An 18,895-nucleotide genomic window follows, 5' to 3' on the forward strand; every position below is an offset into this window, starting at 1 on the left:
ATAATTTTTCTGGCCCTCCCCTCTTACCTCAGAACTGCCCTCTGGGGTCTCCAGTTGCTTTCCTACAAGCAAGACAGTAGGAGCCAGTCTTTTCTACTGGTATTTATTTTCTTCTATTAAGTTTTTACACAACTTTGCGTCCTCATGCTGCAGAGGTTCCCTGCGGGTAAAGTCTACTTCCAGGAGGTTGGCTACTTTGCAGTGCTGCTCCTGACAGTCTACACTTTCAGATCGGGGCTCAGGGACCTTTCTCTTGGTTAGCTGGCTCACCCTGGGTTCGTCAACTAGTGGGTTTGAGCATAGGCTGCATGGCTCCGTGGAGGCAAAACCAAGATCGGGGCTGACTGTATTCCTCTGCTAGATCGTGTGTGCGGCGTGTCCCAGGGGTGGCAGAGGTCTCTGGCTGTAGGGGCAGTCAGAAGACCAGCAGTCCAAGTTACAAGGCTTGTTGAAGCAGAGGATCTTCCTGTAAGCTGTTTCAGCTTCCTATCCTGCATCTCCCTTCACAGCATGGCATAGTGAGTACAGAGCTGACAGCCTATCACACCAATTTTTTTTTTTTGGGGGGGGCGGTCTCTAAAAGTAGTTTTTGGGCAGTTTGGGAGTTAGTCCTAGGTTCCCCCCACCCCTAAAATCGCTGCATTTTGCAGGTTCTTGTGTTTTTCCTCCGGGGAAGGTGTACTTGTGGCCCCAGCAAAATGCACCGTGATTCTCCATCAAAGGTGAACATATCTTCTTAGAGTGCCAAAAAAAGTTCCCAGGAGGCAGCTGCTACATCAGATGAAGGTTTCTCCCTGGAATTTATTAACATGTCTTTTCAGGCTTATATAGCCAAGAAAGAGGTACCAAATATGCCTCCTTTGGTATCCATGCTGGCTTTGGGGGTGCCCCCTTCTCAGGACATGGGTCTTAAGTCCAGAGTCTTCAAATTTTATGAGGGATGATATGCCAACTGATGACACGGATAATCCAGATAACTTAACCATGCCTTTGCTTATACAAGCAGGTACCACCTCTGCAGGGGATGTAGCTATGCTTGTGAATTTCCACGATCCGGATCTGGGAGGGGCTCCAGATCTGGGTGAAGACTCCACAGTGCAGAAACTCTTCAAGCCCTCCGCCTTGAATGGGTTAGTTTCCGAATCCCTCCAGGAGTTGCAAATGGAGGATGAACGGTCAGCAATGGTGGAATGCTCTATCATGAGTAGCATATAGCCACAGTTTTTGTCCTTTCCTGATCATCTGGACATAGCAAAAATGCTCACGGATCACCTGGGAGGCACCGGAAGGTCCTGAGAGTCTTTGGAGCCATGTTTAACCAGGGTTTTGCGTCCCCCAAAGCAGATTCCTTGCTGGTGCAGGTTACCAAGTGTACTTCTCTCCTTAGTGAAGAAGGGGTTGTGCTGAAAAAGAACAGGACTGTAGGATTGATTTTATCCTCGGATGGCTCTTTGACTCTGTGGCCTCTGGGCTGAAAATGGCTATGGCTGCTTCCTTTGTGGCTAGAGCTTGCCTCTCATATCTTCGCCATGATCCTGACACTATTCTGCTTCAGGATGGAAGGGCTGCGGCTCACTAGTTGAGCTGCTGCCCCTATACTCAGAGGTTCTGAGATTAAATCCTGGTGCTGTTCCTTGTTAACCTGGACATCACTTAATCATCCAGTGTCCACCACTTTAAATGTAAACTTTGAAATGCCAAAGCCACAAAATGGTGGTATACAAGTCCCTATTCCCTTTCCCATTTCTCTTTCCCTTTTTAATTTCAGACTTGGATTATGTGGCAGATGCCTTGTACAATCCCTTCAGAGTGGTGAGCAAGTTCTCTGTGTACTCTTATCTCTGTGCGTAGAATGTTGTGGATCCAGCAGTGGTCTGGCGACTCATTCTCCAAGGTGACCCTTAGTAAGTTTCTTTTTAAAGGATAATTACTGTTCGGTAAAGATCTGGATGACCTTATGGCTAGTGTGCAGGACAGTAAACCCATGATGTTGCCAGATAGCAGGCCCTGGTCCTCTCGAGGGCTGGGACGTTCTAACATTCATCCCTCCAGATGTTCCCCTCAGTATTATGAGGGCTCCTTGGGTCAGAGATCCTATAAGTCAGTCAAACAGCAGTTTGGAAGCTACCGTCCACTGCCTTCAGGGAGCCACACTGCATCAACCCCAAAGAAACAATTGACACGAGGCCCTCAGCTAGTCTTCCTCAGATCGGGGGACAGCTTTTGACCTTCCTGGAGGAGTGGATGGCCATCACCTCCAATTGCTGGGTCTTGATATTCTTCAAGCCTTCTGATCTGCTTGGGGGAGGGGGATGGTGATGGTGCAAATGTGTGTGCCAAGCGTTACACTGGATAGCAGAAGGAAAAGTGGACACATTGCAAGGATCTGGGGTGGCCCTTGCCACCTTGTGATACCTGTGATATTGAGCTCTTTCTGTATCTTGGTTGTTGCTGTTTTCTGGGTCTTGCTGCATCTGGATAAGTAGAACAGAAATTTAAGCCATCATGCTGAAACATTGGTTCTACCTACCCAGAGGTGGCAAGACCCAGGAAACAGCAACAATCATGATGATAGCCGCTGAAGCCTAAGAACTTTCTATATCTTGTTTCTCTTTTTTACAAATGAAATTTCTTCCCCTGAGATCTGCTTATTGCCATTATAAGAAAAGCAGGTTATCATAGGCCAAGGAACCTTTTACCATTGGGTTATACTTGGTTCATCTGCATCCAAATTTAACTGCCTTCTCCATAGCCTTACACAAATTTAAAGATGTCTGGACTTAAGGCTGGCTGTCTTTTTTTTATCTAACCCCAGTACACTAGGGACCTTGTTTCTTCTCTAGTGGTTTCCTAGTTACTTAGGGGGCTCCCTTTTAAAGCACTTAGACACACAAAGTACAATAGAAATCTATAATACTCTGTCTTTTAGTGACGTATGTAATGTAATGTAATTTATTTCTTTTATACCGCTACATCCGTTAGGTTCTAAGCGGTTTACAGAAAATATACATTAAGATTAGAAATAAGAAAGGTACTTGAAAAATTCCCTTACTGTCCCAAAGGCTCACAATCTAACTAAAGTACCTGGAGGGTAATAGAGAAGTGAAAAGTAGAGTTAGAGGAAAAATAAAAATAAAATAAACATTTTAACAAGACAGCATTGATCTAAATACTTTGGAAGGTAGAAGAGAGGAGAGAAAGGAATAGAAGCAGAAGGGGGAGCCGTTGAACAGTAGAATTCTGGAGAATGTATGTAACTTTCATATGTAACTTACATAATACTGTCTTGCCTAGACTCTGCCCATGGGTATGCCCAGCTGTCAAATACATTGGGATATAAGAGATGCATTTAGGCTGCTTTTTTGGCATTTAAGCCTCAAATGAATCGTATTTCATAACTATTTCATAACTTTTTTTGAAGCACATTGCTCTCCCCTCCTATTGTTTTTTCCCCATACGTGTATTATTTACTATCAACAACGTGTATTTCTCTTCCCATTCTTTCCTTTTGTTTTAATATGTTCTGTTAGGTTAGTTCTAATCGTTTGTTTTGTTCCCCCCCAAATTTGTAATTTTATTGATTTGTACATCGCTTAGAATTTTGAATAAGTGATTAATCAGATTTATAATGAACTTGAAAACTTATATGTATGCACATACATGTTTTTGCTAGTATTTTAATCATTTATGCATATATTTGGTGAATAAACATTAATGCCTTCTTTCAACAATTACCTCCTTAATGCAGAACCTTTTATACAAGGACAAAGAAGGAGAGATGATCTTGTAAAAAAATAAAAAACATTGGCCTTTCTGATTTAATCTTAGATAGTTGTTCTGTTCCATATAGTATATTCCTTTTACTTTGACTCACTTGCTTCCCTACTTGGCAGCATGCAGTGCTAAACTTTCTTCTATTTCTTTTTTTGCAGAAGCATTTACACATTGACGAACTAAAATCTGAGTTGGTAGAATACTCCTCAATAAATGAGGTAAAGACTGACCTGGGAAATATGCTGTATATTGAATTTGTATTGCATGAAGCTACTTTTTTTTTTCCCCATAGACTTTGCGGACAGAAAAGACTAAATTGGAGAGCAGAATACAACAAATGCAGCAAGAGTTAATTTCGTAAGTGCTGGTCATTTGTGAGTGTATCAGTACCAGCTAGTTCAGTATAGAGTGAATTATCTTTTATATCTCCCTCCCTTCACCTTATCCTAGAGATGATTTTAGATCTTCAACAGCATACAAGTATAAACACAACATCATGGAACAGAAGAATTCTTTGCTCAGTGAACTGGAACTTGCACAGCAGTCTCCAGAGGTATAATATTTGGTTTGGATACTAGATGATATCAAAAGTTCTAGATGTCTTTAATGAAGTTACAAATATTTAACAAACTTGATTTGAGGCACCTCAGAATATAGAGTAACTGTAAATTCATTACAGTGATACTGTGTGCTTTGATACCAGTGTGCAAAAGAGCTCATGGAAATTTAGTTGAATTATGTTATGCAGCCTATATAAGACATCTTGATATGGCTTACAAAAAGATACAGATTTAAATTGCCACAAATCCATTCAGGAAGGAAATGAAGACATGAAGTAGTTGTAAGGACAAACACTGGAGGAAGGTAGATAGAGGAGCTACAGGCTATGTATGGGGAAGGGAGGCAGTGACTCCAAAAGACTGTTGATCATAAGCACCCACTGCATGTTTTACGGCTAATCCCGAAACTCAAATAAGAACCTGGCTGTTAGACCAGTTTTAAAATGCTGGTGAAGAAGGTTCCAACCTTAGACACAGGGGTGTCGCAACATTCCAGAAAGGCTGCCAGAAACGAGGCTAGAGCCAATCTGAGGATATCTTGATAACCATAGATAAACCTTCAGCTATGCCTTCCCCCTACCAGCATCTCCCATTCCCTTTCCTAACCACCAACCCCCCCCAAATAAATAAATAAATAATAATTGTCAGCATCTCTTTCCCTACCTCCCACCCTTACCTCCTGCAAGAGGTTCAGAGTAGTCCCTTCCTCTAACCCTTTCAAGGGGTGGCACCAGCAAGCAGTCAGCATGCCTTAATGGTTTATTGATAAAATTTACTATGCCATCTTTAGTTTGTAAACAGCTTTGTTGTATCAAAATTTTTTTACCATCTGACTCGGTCTTGGTACAAAAGAAGCTAGAATTTGTAATAAGCGATTAATCAAATTTTATAAGAAACTTGAAACTAGTAATTGGTACTTAAAACATGCATGTCCTCCATAGAATGTGTTTCTTATTAAGACTGCTTTATGTAAAACTAACCTATATATGATTCTTATCCACTCCGAATCGAACTCTGCTCAGAGACATGAAGGCAGTTACCACCGCCTCACCACCCAATCATTGCAGTGTTCAATATGAGCCAAAACTGTTACTAGTTGTTGTTACTTAAGCTGCTACTTATACTTTTAAAAACAACTAGCAACAGTTTTAGCCCATATTGAACACTGCAGTGATTGGGTGGTGAGGCGGTGGTAACTGCCTTCATGATTCTGAGCAGAGTTCGATTCAGGACCAAGCGGAGACCGATGATGTAGAAGCTAAGTGGTTAACACTGAAATCAACCATACATGAAGCAACTAGCCGCTTCATAAAATCAGTAAATAAACGACAAAGAAACAATAAACCCCAATGGTTCACCGCGGAGATCTCGCACCTCATTAAGGAGAAGAAAAAAGCATTTCTCTCCTACAAGCGCACGGAGAAAAGAGAGGCAAAAGTAGAATATAGGACCAGGTCTACAGCGGTCAAAATGGCAGTTAGGGAGGCAAAACTTCGAGTGGAAGAAATTATGGCAAAAAACATTAAAAAGGGGGACAAATCCTTCTTCAGGTATATTAGTGACAGAAAAAGGAACACAGGCGGGATAGTACGCCTTAGAAGACTGGACGGAAGTTACGTGGAAGCAGATTCCGATAAAGCCGAACTACTGAATGAATACTTCTGCTCAGTCTTCACCTGTGAGGCACCGGGACACGGTCCGCAGTTGAAGGCAACACAAAGCACAGAAGACCCATTTCAGAATTTTGAGTTCACACCAGGTGAAGTTTACAGTGAACTGGCAAGACTCAAGGTGAACAAAGCCATGGGACCAGACAATTTGCACCCAAGAGTGCTCAGAGAATTGAGTGATGTCCTGGCGAAACCGTTGGCTGAGTTATTCAATCTCTCCCTAAGTAAGGGGAAAGTTCCCCTGGACTGGAAATTAGCTAATGTTGTTCCTCTGCATAAAAAGGGTTGCAGGGCAGAGGCTGCGAATTATAGACTAGCGAGTCTCACATCAATAGTGTGCAAACTCATGGAAACACTAATTAAAAGCAAATTGGACACGATCTTGAATGAAGGGAATCTTCGGGATCCCAGTCAGCATGGATTCATCAAGGGTAGGTCCTGCCAATCCAATCTCATCAGCTTCTTTGACTGGGTAACAAGAAAGTTGGACTTGGGAGAGTCTTTGGACGTCGTGTACCTGGACTTCAGTAAAGCTTTTGACAGTGTCCCACACCGCAGGCTGCTAAGCAAGATGGAATCGATGAGGTTAGGAGAGATACTAACTGCATGGGTCAATGATTGGCTGAGTGGCAGACTTCAGAGGGTGGTGGTTAATGGTACCCTCTCTAAAACATCGGAGGTGACCAGTGGAGTGCCGTAGGGCTCGGTCCTGGGTCCACTCCTTTTCAACATATTCATAGGGGATCTGACTCAAGGGCTTCAAGGTAAAATAACGCTATTCCATAGCAAAGCAGCAGATGAATCCAGACTAGTGGGTATAGCTCACATCGACCAGCAGGTGGAGATAGAGAACTGATTAACAGTTGGCCTTAAAGCCTGGTGTTCCTCTTGTTACTTCAGTTTTGCTCTATCTCCCAGCAGGAATGGAGCTTACTCTACTAGCTCCTGGATTCTGGCTGGGGCCGGTTTGGTGGTGTTCCTGTGGCTTCCTCTGTTGAGACTCGGTCTCTTCAGTAGGACAGGGGTGCCTGGCTGAGCGGTGCCGGCTTTGGGAGCTACACCTGGGCCCTCCCAGGTCCCTTCTCCACCCTCCCCTCCATTGGTTTGAGTGGGTTCTTGGGCCACTGCAGGAAGTTCGTCTTGGAGTTCTTCATTCCAGTAAAAAAAAAAAAAAAAAAAAAAAAAAAAACAGCGTCTTCCTGCTTGTGCTGAGCCATGCTGTGTGGCTTGCAGTGCGATTACCAGCTGTAACCCGACTGCAGTTAGAACGGGGACCGGTTGGTGAGTTACTGTGTTTGCTATCTGCCTCCTCTTTAGTCAGTCGGTCGTTCGTGTTCGTTCCGGCGGTCGCGGGGGGGGGGGGGGCGGAGGCAGCGGTCGGCGGCGTGGGGCCGCGCGTGTGGAAAAAAAAAAAAAAAAAGTTTTTTTTTGAAGCGCCGGTTTTAGCGATGGCAGCAGTGGCGGCTCAGCGGTGCTCGCGCTGTGGGAAGCGTAGAGCACTGTCAGGCTTCTGCTCTGCAGGGTGTGGGGACACACCGGCAGAAGATGCCTTCCTGCAAGAGGGTGAAGTAGCCATCTCCCGTGTCAGTGAGGCACGGTCTACGTCCCCGGGCCTCGAGGATGACTCGGGGGGACTGCAAGGCTCTTCCGCGGCTGAGGGGAGGTCAGCGGAGGTCGGGGAGCCGGGGTCGCTAGGGGACAGCGCGGCTGCGCGCCCTAGCATTGATCAGGCTGGTTCAACTTTACTGGGGGTGAGTTCCTTCTCCCCGGAATTTGTTATGTTATTGCACCAAGCATTTCTGCTACAGGGCTCGCAGTCGGCCCAGTCGGTGCAGGTGACCTGTCCGTCCCTCCCGGGGCCTTCCACCTCCACGGGTTTAGCCGGGGCTAAGGCCGGCCCGTCTGCGGGTCCTGTACTGTCGCCTGGGCGGTCGCAGGGGGCGAAGAAACGCAGACTCGCGACCGTGGACGCTGAAGGTCATCTTCCCTTTTCACCTTTCTCCCTTCCTGAATCTTTAGAGGAAGGGGAGGTCTTAGATTGGGAGGTAGAGGATCCCCCGGGCAGGGAAGTTGATGATCCTTCCGCGCTCCGGCTGTTTCATAGAGAGGAGCTGGCGTCCTTGATTTCCAAGGCTTTGCAGGGTTTAAATATCTCTCAGGAGGATGCTAAGGTGTCGGGTAACCCCCTGATGGCAGGTACGCGTAAGCCACCTAGGTCCTTTCCGGTGCATGAAGCCATGCAGGAGCTGATCTCGGCGCAATGGGATACGCCGGAGGCCAGTTTACGAGTGGCAAAGGCCATGCGGCTCCTGTATCCGGTTGACCCGACCGAACTTGAGAAGTTTAGGTTACCTAGGGTGGACGCTTTGGTGGCAGCGGTAACGAAAAAGACTACCTTGCTGGTGGAAGGGGGGGTGACACTAAAGGATGCGCAGGATAGGAAGATTGAATCTTCCCTAAAAATGTCCTTTGAAGTAGCGGCGGTTACCTTACAGGCCGCTATTTGCAGCTCGTATGCGGCGAGGGCATGTTTGCAGTGGTCACAATGGATGACCGATAATTTAATGGAGTCCGGGGGTTCTGTCCCTTCGGAACTGGCTGATTTGGAGTCAGGCTTGGCCTATTTGGCAGACTCCTTATATGACATTATTCGAGCATCTGCGAAACAGATGTCTCTGTCAGTGGTATCGCGCAGATCCTTATGGCTCCGACATTGGGCAGCAGATGCTGCATCCAAGCTTAGGCTGGTGAGACTCCCTTTTAAAGGAGGTTTATTATTTGGAGAGGACTTAGAGAAATTGGTGAAAGATTTTGGGGATACCAAAACACAGCGTCTGCCGGAGGATAGGGCTAGGCCCCCGGTGAGGTCCTCCTCGTCTAGACCGCGCTTCAGAGATGTGAGGCGGTCCAGGCCTGGTAAACCAGTCTTCAGATCAGCATGTGGTTCTTTCTCTGCGTCGAGGCCTAGGTTTCAGCAGAGGAGTTCCTTTCGTACGACGAAACCCTCTTCAGGTCAGCCAACACGTACCCCACCAAGTCGCACTCCGCAATGACGGTGGCTTGGCTCCCTCCGCCCTTCCCTTAGGGGGCCGGCTTTCGGCGTTCCGGGCGGAGTGGGCCACAATCACGTCGGATCAGTGGGTGTTGGACATTGTTCGAGAAGGGTACAAGTTGGAGTTCGCCTCTCCCGTCGAAGATTCTTTCTTGGTGTCCCCGTCCCATGGGGCGGCCAAGGGAGAGGCGGTCCGCATGACTCTTCAGGGGCTGCTCGATCTGGGGGCGGTGGTACCGGTACCCCCGGAAGAGGTAGGCCGCGGGATATATTCCCTTTACTTCATTGTTCCAAAGAAGGGGGGGGTCGTTCAGACCGGTGCTGGACCTCAAAGTGGTCAACAGATTTCTCAGTGTTCGCCATTTCCGGATGGAGACGGTACGCTCGGTCATTGCGGCAGTTCGACCGGGAGAGTTCCTCACGTCCCTAGATCTCAAGGAGGCGTACCTACATATCCCGATCTGGCCTCCGCATCAGCGGTATCTAAGGTTTGCGATTCTTGGCCAGCACTATCAGTTTCGGGCAATGCCCTTTGGCCTGGCGACGGCTCCCCGCACCTTTTCCAAGGTCATGGTCGTGGTAGCAGCCTCTCTTCGCAAGGAAGGGATTCGGGTACACCCCTACTTAGACGACTGGCTGATCCGCGCCTCGTCCAGACAGGAGAGTTTGTCGGTTACTCAGAGGGTAATTTCTCTCCTTCAGTCGTTAGGGTGGATCGTCAATTTTCCCAAGAGTTCTCTGTCCCCGTCGCAGTCTTTGGTACATCTGGGGGTCAGATTCGACACTGCTCTGGGGAGAGTATTTCTACCCCGAGACCGGGGAGAGAAATTGCAGGCTCAGATTCGCCTACTTCTCGGGTCGCCCAGACCTCGGGTTTGGGATTATGTGCAGGTTTTGGGCTCCATGGTAGCGACTCTGGAGGTGGTCCCCTGGGCTCGGGGCCACATGAGACCCTTACAACAGTCGCTTCTCTCTCGCTGGTCCCCAGCTTCTCTGGACTACAATGTGCGTCTCCGATGGAGTCCTCGGGCGGCTCGCAGCATGCAATGGTGGCTACACGAGTTGCACCTGTGGCGGGGCATGCCGTTAGCCACACCGGAGTGGGTGGTGGTGACGACGGATGCCAGTCTGAGGGGCTGGGGGGCCCAGTGCCTGCAAGCGTCGGTGCAGGGAGTGTGGTCCTTAGAGGAAGCACAGTGGCCCATCAATTTGTTGGAGTTAAAAGCGATCAGATTGGCGCTGAGGGCTTTTCAGTCCCTGATTCAGGACAGGCCGACCAGAATCTTTTCGGACAGTGTCACGGCGGTCGCATATGTCAATCGTCAGGGGGGCACTCGGAGTCCGCAGTTGGCCGAAGAGGCAAAGAGATTGTTTCAGTGGGCAGAAGGGCATGTTCCGCTTCTGTCGGCGGCATACATTGCAGGTCACGAAAACGTGCAAGCGGACTTCCTCAGCAGAAATCTTCTAGATCCGGGCGAGTGGGAATTGTCGGCTCGAGCGTTCGACCTGCTAGTCCGTCGGTGGGGGTTGCCAGAGTTGGATCTCATGGCTTCGTCCCGCAATGCGAAGTTGCCTCGCTTCTTCAGCAGGCGCACGGAGAAGGGCTCGGAGGGGGTGGACGCGTTGGCCCTCCCATGGCCTCCAGATTCCCTTCTGTATGTGTTCCCGCCTTGGCCCATGATAGGGCGGGTATTACAACGCATCGCTCTCTTTCACGGCAGGGTGATCCTGGTGGCTCCGGATTGGCCGCGTCGACCGTGGTACGCAGATCTCGTTCAGCTTTCAGTAGGCGATCGGGTGACGTTCCAGGTAACTCCGGACTTACTAACTCAGGGCCCAATCTGGATGGAAGATCCGGCCCGCTTTGGTCTTACGGCCTGGCTCTTGAGCGGTCAAGGCTAAAGAAGAAGGGCTATTCGGAGCAGGTGATTGCCACGCTTCTTAAAGCTAAGAAGATTTCGACTTCGACCTCCTATGCGAGAGTCTGGAAGATTTTTGATGCTTGGTGCGGTCGACAGGGAATCGCGCCCTTCCATGCATCTCTGGCGGCTATTCTTGCCTTTCTGCAGGAAGGCGTAGAGAAAGGATTAGCCTATAACTCTTTAAGGGTTCAGGTGGCGGCCCTTGCCTGTTACAGGGGCCGGGTGGCTGGCGCGTCGCTGGCGTCGCAGCCGGACGTGGTCCGTTTCCTCAAAGGGGTTCACCATATCCGCCCGCCGGTAAGGCGAATTTGTCCTTCCTGGAATCTTAAACTCGTCCTGGGGAGGTTGCAGGGGGCACCTTTTGAACCCCTGTCAGCGGCCACTTTGAAGGATGTCACGCTGAAAACAGTGTTCTTGGTGGCAATGGCTTCGGCGAGGCGAGTATCGGAGCTTCAGGCGCTTTCTTGCAGAGAACCCTTTTTACGTTTTTCTGAGACGGGGGTGTCAGTGCGGCCGGTGCCGTCCTTCCTGCCTAAGGTGATTTCTTCATTTCATGTGAACCAGAGTGTATTCCTCCCGTCCTTCCGGAAGGAGGATTGGGGTAAACGATTTTTGTCGTTGCGTCGACTGGATGTGCAGCGTATGCTTCTCCATTATTTGGGGGTGACGAATGATTTTCGTAGGTCGGACCATCTCTTTGTATTGTTCGCGGGTAAGAACAAGGGGATGGCGGCGTCTAAAGCGTCCATTGCGCGTTGGGTCAAGGAGACGATTGCTTCGGCTTATGTGTTGACAGGTAAGAAAGTACCGGAGCACCTTCATGCTCATTCCACTCGGGCTTTGGCTACGTCTTGGGCGGAGTCCGGGGGGATGTCTTTGGAGGAAATTTGCCGAGCGGCCACTTGGTCGTCGGGTAATACCTTTTCGAAGCATTATCGCTTAGACGTAGCAGCCAGTGCGGAGGCAAGTTTTGGCACTGCGGTACTGGCGGAGGCGGCGTTGGCGTCCCACCCGGTTTGAGTTTGCTTTGCTACATCCCACTAGTCTGGATTCATCTGCTGCTTTGCTATGGAAGGTAAAATTATGGTCTTACCTGTTAATTTTCTTTCCTTTAGAAGCAGCAGATGAATCCAGAGCCCCTCCCCAAGTGCACTGTATGTGTGTAGGGTGTTTGTTTATGGTTTCAGTTGGGATATGGTTGGTAATTGTATTATTTAGGGGCACATTTTCTACTGGAATGAAGTTTTGTGGATGCTCATGCTCCTTTCGGGCTGCTTGGGCAAAAGGCATAACTGAAGTAACAAGAGGAACACCAGGCTTTAAGGCCAACTGTTAATCAGTTCTCTATCTCCACCTGCTGGTCGATGTGAGCTATACCCACTAGTCTGGATTCATCTGCTGCTTCTAAAGGAAAGAAAATTAACAGGTAAGACCATAATTTTACCTTCGCCGATGACGCCAAACTATGTAATATAGTAAGTGAATGCAGTTTACAGAATTATATGGCGCAGGACCTGCTTACATTGGAAAGTTGGTCCTCAACCTGGCAGCTAGGCTTCAATGCTAAGAAATGTAAGGTCATGCACCTCGGAAGCGGAAATCCATGCAGGACGTACTTCTTGAACGGAGAAACTTTAACTGGGACTTCAGCAGAACGAGATTTAGAAGTAATCATCAGTGCAGACATGAAAACTGCCAATCAAGTGGAGAAGGCTTCATCTAAGGCAAGGCAGATATTGGGTTGTATCAATAGAAGTTTCATCAGCCGAAAGCCTGAAGTCATAATGCCATTGTACTGGGCCATGGTGAGACCTCATCTGGAGTACTGTGTGCAATTCTGGAGGCCACATTACAGTAAAGATGTGCGCAGAATTGAATCGGTTCAGCGGCTCGGTCTTAGGCCCGATCCTTTTCAATATCTTTATAAGGGACTTAGCTGAGGGGCTTCGCGGTAAAATAACGTTATTCGCCAATGACGCCAAACTATGTAATATAACAAGCAAGAGCACAACGAACAATATGAAACACGACCTACTCCTATTGGAGCAATGGTCAAGGACCTGGCAACTGAGTTTCAATGCCAAGAAATGCAAAGTCATGCACCTCGGCAGTCAAAATCCATGCGAGACTTACACCCTAAATGGCGAGATCCTAGCAAGGACTGTTGCAGAACGGGACTTAGGGGTGATCATCAGTGAAGACATGAAGACTGCCAATCAAGTGGAGCGGGCTTCATCTAAGGCTAGGCAGATCATAGGATGTATACGTAGGAGTTTCGTCAGCCGTAAGCCTGAAGTCATTATGCCGTTGTATAGATACATGGTGAGGCCCCATCTGGAATATTGCGTGCAATTCTGGAGGCCTCGTTACCGCAAGGATGTACTGAGGCTTGAGTCAGTCCAGCGAATGGCCACCCAGATGGTCTCGGGACTCAAGGATCTCCCGTACGAGGAACGGCTGGATAAATTGCGGCTATACTCACTCGAGGAACGCAGAGAGAGGGGAGATATGATCGAGACGTTCAAGTACCTCACGGGCCGTATCGAGGTAGAAGAGGATATCTTCTTTTTCAAAGGTCCGACGGCGACAAGAGGACATCCATGGAAAATCAGGGCGACACGGCGACACCAGGAAATACTTTTTCACCGAAAGAGTGGTTGATCGCTGGAATAGACTTCCACTTCAGGTGATCGAGGCAAGCAGCATGCCTGATTTTAAGAAGAAATGGGATCGTCGCATGGGATCTCTGCACAGAGTTAAATAGGGGAGGGTCATTGGGGTGGGCAGACTAGATGGGCCGCGGCCCTTATCTGCCATCTTTTTCTATGTTTCTATATAAGGTGAGGTCACACCATGGAGTGGTAGAGGTATTGTATTCTTTCTCATTTTCCATCCCTTTCCTAATAACTCAGAGAATCCTGTTTGCCTTTTTGACCACTATCACACATTGGGCAGAAGATTTCAGTTTATCGTCTACAATGGCACAGATCTTTTTCTTGTGTGCTGACTCTATAGTTGGACTCTAGCATCAAGTAAATATGATTTGGATTATTTTTCCCCAATGTGCATCACTTTTTGCATTTATCCACATATGTTTCATCTGGAAGACTGGGCATCCAAATGGCAATTTCTTAAGGTCTTACTGTGTGTTAACAATGAATAGTTTAGTGTCAACTGCAAATTTTATCACCTCACTTGTCCTGATTTCCAGATCTATTATAAATGTTAAATAGCACCAATCCCAATACAGATCCCTGTGACACTCCACTATTCAGTTTCCTCCATTGAGGAAAAAATGGCCTTTAATCTCTTCCCTCTTGTCCAAGAACCAGTTCCTAGTCTACAATAGAATGATGCCTCTTATCCAATGACTCAATTTTCTCAGGAGTCTCTTGAGGTAACAAATTAGGGGTCAATTGAATAGAATTGAGGAATTAAGAATCTACTTATTTTTTTGCAGGACAAGCCAGATTGCCTGCTTCCCTGGGTCAGGGATGCATCCTAAACTTGGACTATATTTTACTTATTTTAAAGGTGCTTGATATACTGCGTAAACAATGTTGCTAGGTGGTTTGCAATACAAATATGGAAGGTAAATGGAGACGATTAAAAGAAGGGCTTTATCAGTTTCTTTAATCATTTAGGGAATGTAAACATGTGGAAAAAAATATTTGTTGCGTTAAGACAAAATCTTAGGTGATTCATAACTAGGAAATACAGTGGTATCTCGGTTTACGAGTGCACCGGTTTGCGAGTGTTTTGTAAGACGAGCAAAACATTCGCAAAATCGGCGCCTCGGAAACCGAGCATGGCTCGATTTTATGAGCACCCCCTCCGCCGCGATTGGGCACCCCCCCACCGCTGCTTACTGTCATCTGGGCACCGGCACCAGCATGTCCTGTGCGTTGGTGCCGGTGCCCGAAGATCGGCCTCCTCTTCTTGCTGGGCCTTGAGCATCTGCGCATGCTCAAGGCCTGCAAGTTCATTGGGGGAGCAATGCCGGTTCTCGTGGGGGGGAGGGGATGGGGTGGGAACATATCAAAGCGAGTTTCTATTATTTCCTATGGGGAAACTCGCTTTGATAAACGAGCATTTTGGATTACGAGCGTGCTCCTGGAACGGTCTATGCTCGTAATCCAAGGTACCACTGTATGTGAAATTTAAACTTGGAAGAGGCAGGCATGTGTAGTATTACATCATAATTTATGCTATGAGTTATCTTGCTGGGTAGATTTGATGCACTGCGTAGATCTTTATCTGCTGTCATTTACTGTGTTACATATAAATGTTATACTGTTTTAAAAAATATTTGTGAAAAGGCTGATTTCTTTAGCATTGTCTAGGAATATTATGTAGAATCTAAATAATTGATGCATTATTTCACAGAACAATTGTACATTTTTCAGCTGACTTTTTTTATACCCCCCCGTCTCTTCTCTTTCTGTCAATTTAGATCAGTGGGAATGAATGGATGCACAGCTTTGGTCACACAACTCTTGACGAAGCATTAGATCGGGAGGTGCTCTTATTGATTCATGGGCCTGGACCAGAACAAGCAGCAGAAGAGTTACAAGCTACTATCCAAATATTGGTATGGTGAAGTATACCATAAATGAGGATCAACAAGTGAAAAAAAGGGAGGGGAGATTTAAAGGGTCCAAAAGCAAAGCCTTTATCTAAAAAAAGGGATTAGGAACTTTTTCTTAAATGGCCAAAAACTATAAGTTTTCAGTCTATTGCTAATGAATCTGGATAAGATTATATGTACACTGCTTCAGTACACAAATGTGCCTTGTGCAAATATATGGATATTTGAAAACCTAACCAGTAAATGGCCCCACAAGGAATGAATTTGCTCACAAACTGCCTGCGTCATCCATTGCCAAAATGGAGGGCAGCTAGCATTGACTTAAAAAAAATATATAGGTGGAGGAATTCTTATATTTTTTATGGTTCCACCCTAAATCTTTAGGGTAAAACTTTGACAGCGAGTATTGCCTTTGTGGCATTGCTTGATGTCTTTTAACCAGTTGTGCTCCTTTCACCCACCTTCCCCCTTAGGTACTGTTATCCTGTTCTGCAGCTTGGTTCTCCTGTCACTGCTAGTTGGCGATACTATTAATATTACTACTATCCATTCAGTCATGTCCAACATAAGAATTGCAGCTGCTGGGTCAGACCAGTGGTCCATCATGCCACGCAGTCCGCTCCCGCAGTGGCCCGCTAGGTCAAAGACCAGTGCCCTGACTGAGTCTAGCCTTACCTGCGTACTGTCTGGTTCAGCAGGATCTTGTTTAACTTTGTCTTGAATCCCTGGAGGGTATTTTCCCCTATAACAGCCTCCAGAAGAGCGTTCCAGTTTTCCACCATTCTCTGGGTGAAGAAGAATTTGTACAGAATCTATCCCCTTTCAGCTTTAGAGAGTGCCCTCTCGTTCTTCCTGCCTTGGAGAGGGTGAACAACCTGTCTTTATCAACTAAGTATATTCCTTTCATTATCTTGAACGTTTCAATCATGTCCCCTCTGTCTCCACTTTTCAAGGGAGAAGAGGCCCAGTTTTTCTAATCTCTCACTGTACGGTAACTCCTCCAGCCCCTTAACCATTTTAGTCACTCTTCTATGGACCCTGTCGAGTAGTACCCTTTGATACTCTGTAGTCCAGTCCTTGCCATGCTTCCATGGCTTCTTTCAATTGCTTGATCATACATATTCATAACCTATCCTCATAATTACTCCTACATACTCCAAGATAACCTTCTGCCTCTTTGATATCTAATGACCTGCACCCTGTCCATTTTGTCATTCTTCTAGATTGCACATAGCATACTTACAGTTAGGACTGCATTTTGATTAAAATTTTTATCTTGATTAATCATGCGACATAGCCAGTAGTCCATGGTGGGGCTGGGGGTGGGGTACACAGGAGGAGACAGGGAGGCCATGCATTTCCTCTCCCTCCTTACCACACTAGGGTTTCATAGCTTTGCTGATGGGAATGCCAAACTCCCACAGTCAAAGAAATCTACTGCCAGAGCTACCTCCTTCCTCCTTGTGCTGCCTCATTTGATGCAACTTTCTGTTGGAAGGTGTGGGCCGGGTCAGAGGGAAAGGCCAGCCTATAGGGCTGAAAGATGGATTTAAAGGTTGTCTGGCTAGGGGAGGAAGGAAAGAGCAAGTTTCAAGTTCAAGTTTCAAGTTTTATTACCATTTGATGAATCGCTTATACAAATTTTCTAAGCGATGTACAATTTAAAAAGCCACTAGATAGTGGTCTCGCATACAATTGGACAAACTGGTCTCACATACAATTGGACAAACTAATCACCATACAAACTAAATAAATCAATTAACATTTTAGCAATCAAATTAGAGACAAACATGATTGAAGAAGGAAAGGAGCAGACATGTTGGGAGGGAAGGTGAGGCCAGACTGTGTGTACATGCAGGCAAAGGGAGGCAGAAATGGCTGCACGTGATTAATCTTATTACATTTTTTAATTGCAATAAATTAACATGTTTAATCGCAGCATTAACTGTGATTGACATGCAGCCCTAATTGGAATACCTCTCTATACCCCATAAACCCATGCCAGGTTTATTTCATTGCCAAACCTTCACTGTACTCCTACTCATTAGAATTATAGTCCCCTATTCAGTACTTAGCTGCTGCTTCACCCCCCTTCTTCCTCCACTCTCTATTACTTTTGACACACTTTCACCATATTTTTCTTGTTTAAACTCTGATAATATTACTTTTCAGATCTTCCAAGTTACCAAGTTCCTGGAAGGAAACTTTTTGGCCAGTCCTTGATTTATAATACAAAACGGTGTGTGGTATTTGCAGTGGTGTATCAAGGGCGTGGCTATAGGGGCAGTTTACACAAGATGCTAGAAATTAGGAGGTCAAGTGTCATACCTTCCCCATCTCTCTCCTGCCATCACTTCCTGATGCAGGTGCTTCTCTGTAACAGCAGAAAAACATGCTAAACCCTATCACAGGGCCGTGCTCTCTAAATGCACATGTGCTGGTCCAGCTCCATCTTCCTGTTCCAGGTCAGAGCTGGCAGCCACTTAGATACACAGTGCAGCCTCATGATAGGGTTTAGCTTGTTTTGCCATTACTGGTTTAGAGGAGCAACAGCAGAGGTGTCATGGGAGATAAAGAGGGAAGTAGTGATGGAAGGGGTGGGAGAAGAGAGGACAGATGCTGCACAGAAGCGGCGGGAGGAGAAATTGAGGAAGTAGAATGGAGCCATATCAAAGTGAGGGATGAGATGGAAAGCTGTAGATAAACACAGTAAAAAGAGAAATCTGGATATAGGCAGAAAATTGAAGAATTCTGAAAGGAAAAACAATGTTTGACAACTCAACAGTAAACTCAAAGCTAGCAGAGCTGAATCCTCATGGCCATTTAGCAACTGCAAAAACATTGGTGGAGGAGGGGGGTTTAAAATAAATTGATCTGCCCCGGGTGCCTAGTAGGCTAGGTACATCAGTGGATATTTGTAGTCCCCCGATTCTACCCATTGAAATCAGTGCTGCAGGTCCAAGAATACAGTACATCAGGATGAGGTTGGCAGAAATCAAGAACTGTCCTGTTCTCTTTCCTAGAACTGGATAACTTGAAAGTTTTGACTTTATTCCTTGCAACTTTTTCTCCATATATAATGGACATTTTTATGCATATAAGATATTTACACCGAAAGTGATTTTTAGCACTGGTATATTCTGAGATTTTTCCTCATCTAGTTCACTTTATAGCAGTATTTGCAAATATTGTATTTTGATTTCCATTTTTGGCATTTTTGTTCTGATCTTTTCATCTCATGGAAGACCTTCATTTTTACTTAACCTTTCTCCATATTCCCTAGTGAACTTTGCTTCACAGATGGTCTGTCCCTGGAATGCTTCTTACAT

General features: G+C 46.5%; 1 protein-coding gene across 5 annotated transcripts in view; it reads left to right on the plus strand.

The window, feature by feature from the left end:
• The window catches only part of LOC117363329 (lymphoid-restricted membrane protein-like), a 248,868-nt gene that overhangs the window by 75,986 nt on the left and 153,987 nt on the right, over positions 1-18,895 (plus strand). For 4 of the 5 annotated variants that reach the window (XR_004540024.1, XM_033950851.1, XM_033950850.1 and 1 more), the window contains 4 exons: positions 3,933-3,992; positions 4,067-4,131; positions 4,225-4,327; positions 15,432-15,569. Coding sequence is in view for 4 of the 5 variants with exons in the window: in XM_033950851.1 (XP_033806742.1) it covers positions 3,933-3,992; positions 4,067-4,131; positions 4,225-4,327; positions 15,432-15,569 (366 nt within the window). In the remaining variant the exon portion in view is untranslated. The remainder of the gene's footprint in view (positions 1-3,932; positions 3,993-4,066; positions 4,132-4,224; positions 4,328-15,431; positions 15,570-18,895) is intronic. The other variant, XM_033950852.1, reaches the window with a different exon arrangement.

Source organism: Geotrypetes seraphini, chromosome 7, assembly GCF_902459505.1.
Source record: "Geotrypetes seraphini chromosome 7, aGeoSer1.1, whole genome shotgun sequence".
In the NCBI taxonomy this organism is placed as follows: domain Eukaryota; kingdom Metazoa; phylum Chordata; class Amphibia; order Gymnophiona; family Dermophiidae; genus Geotrypetes; species Geotrypetes seraphini.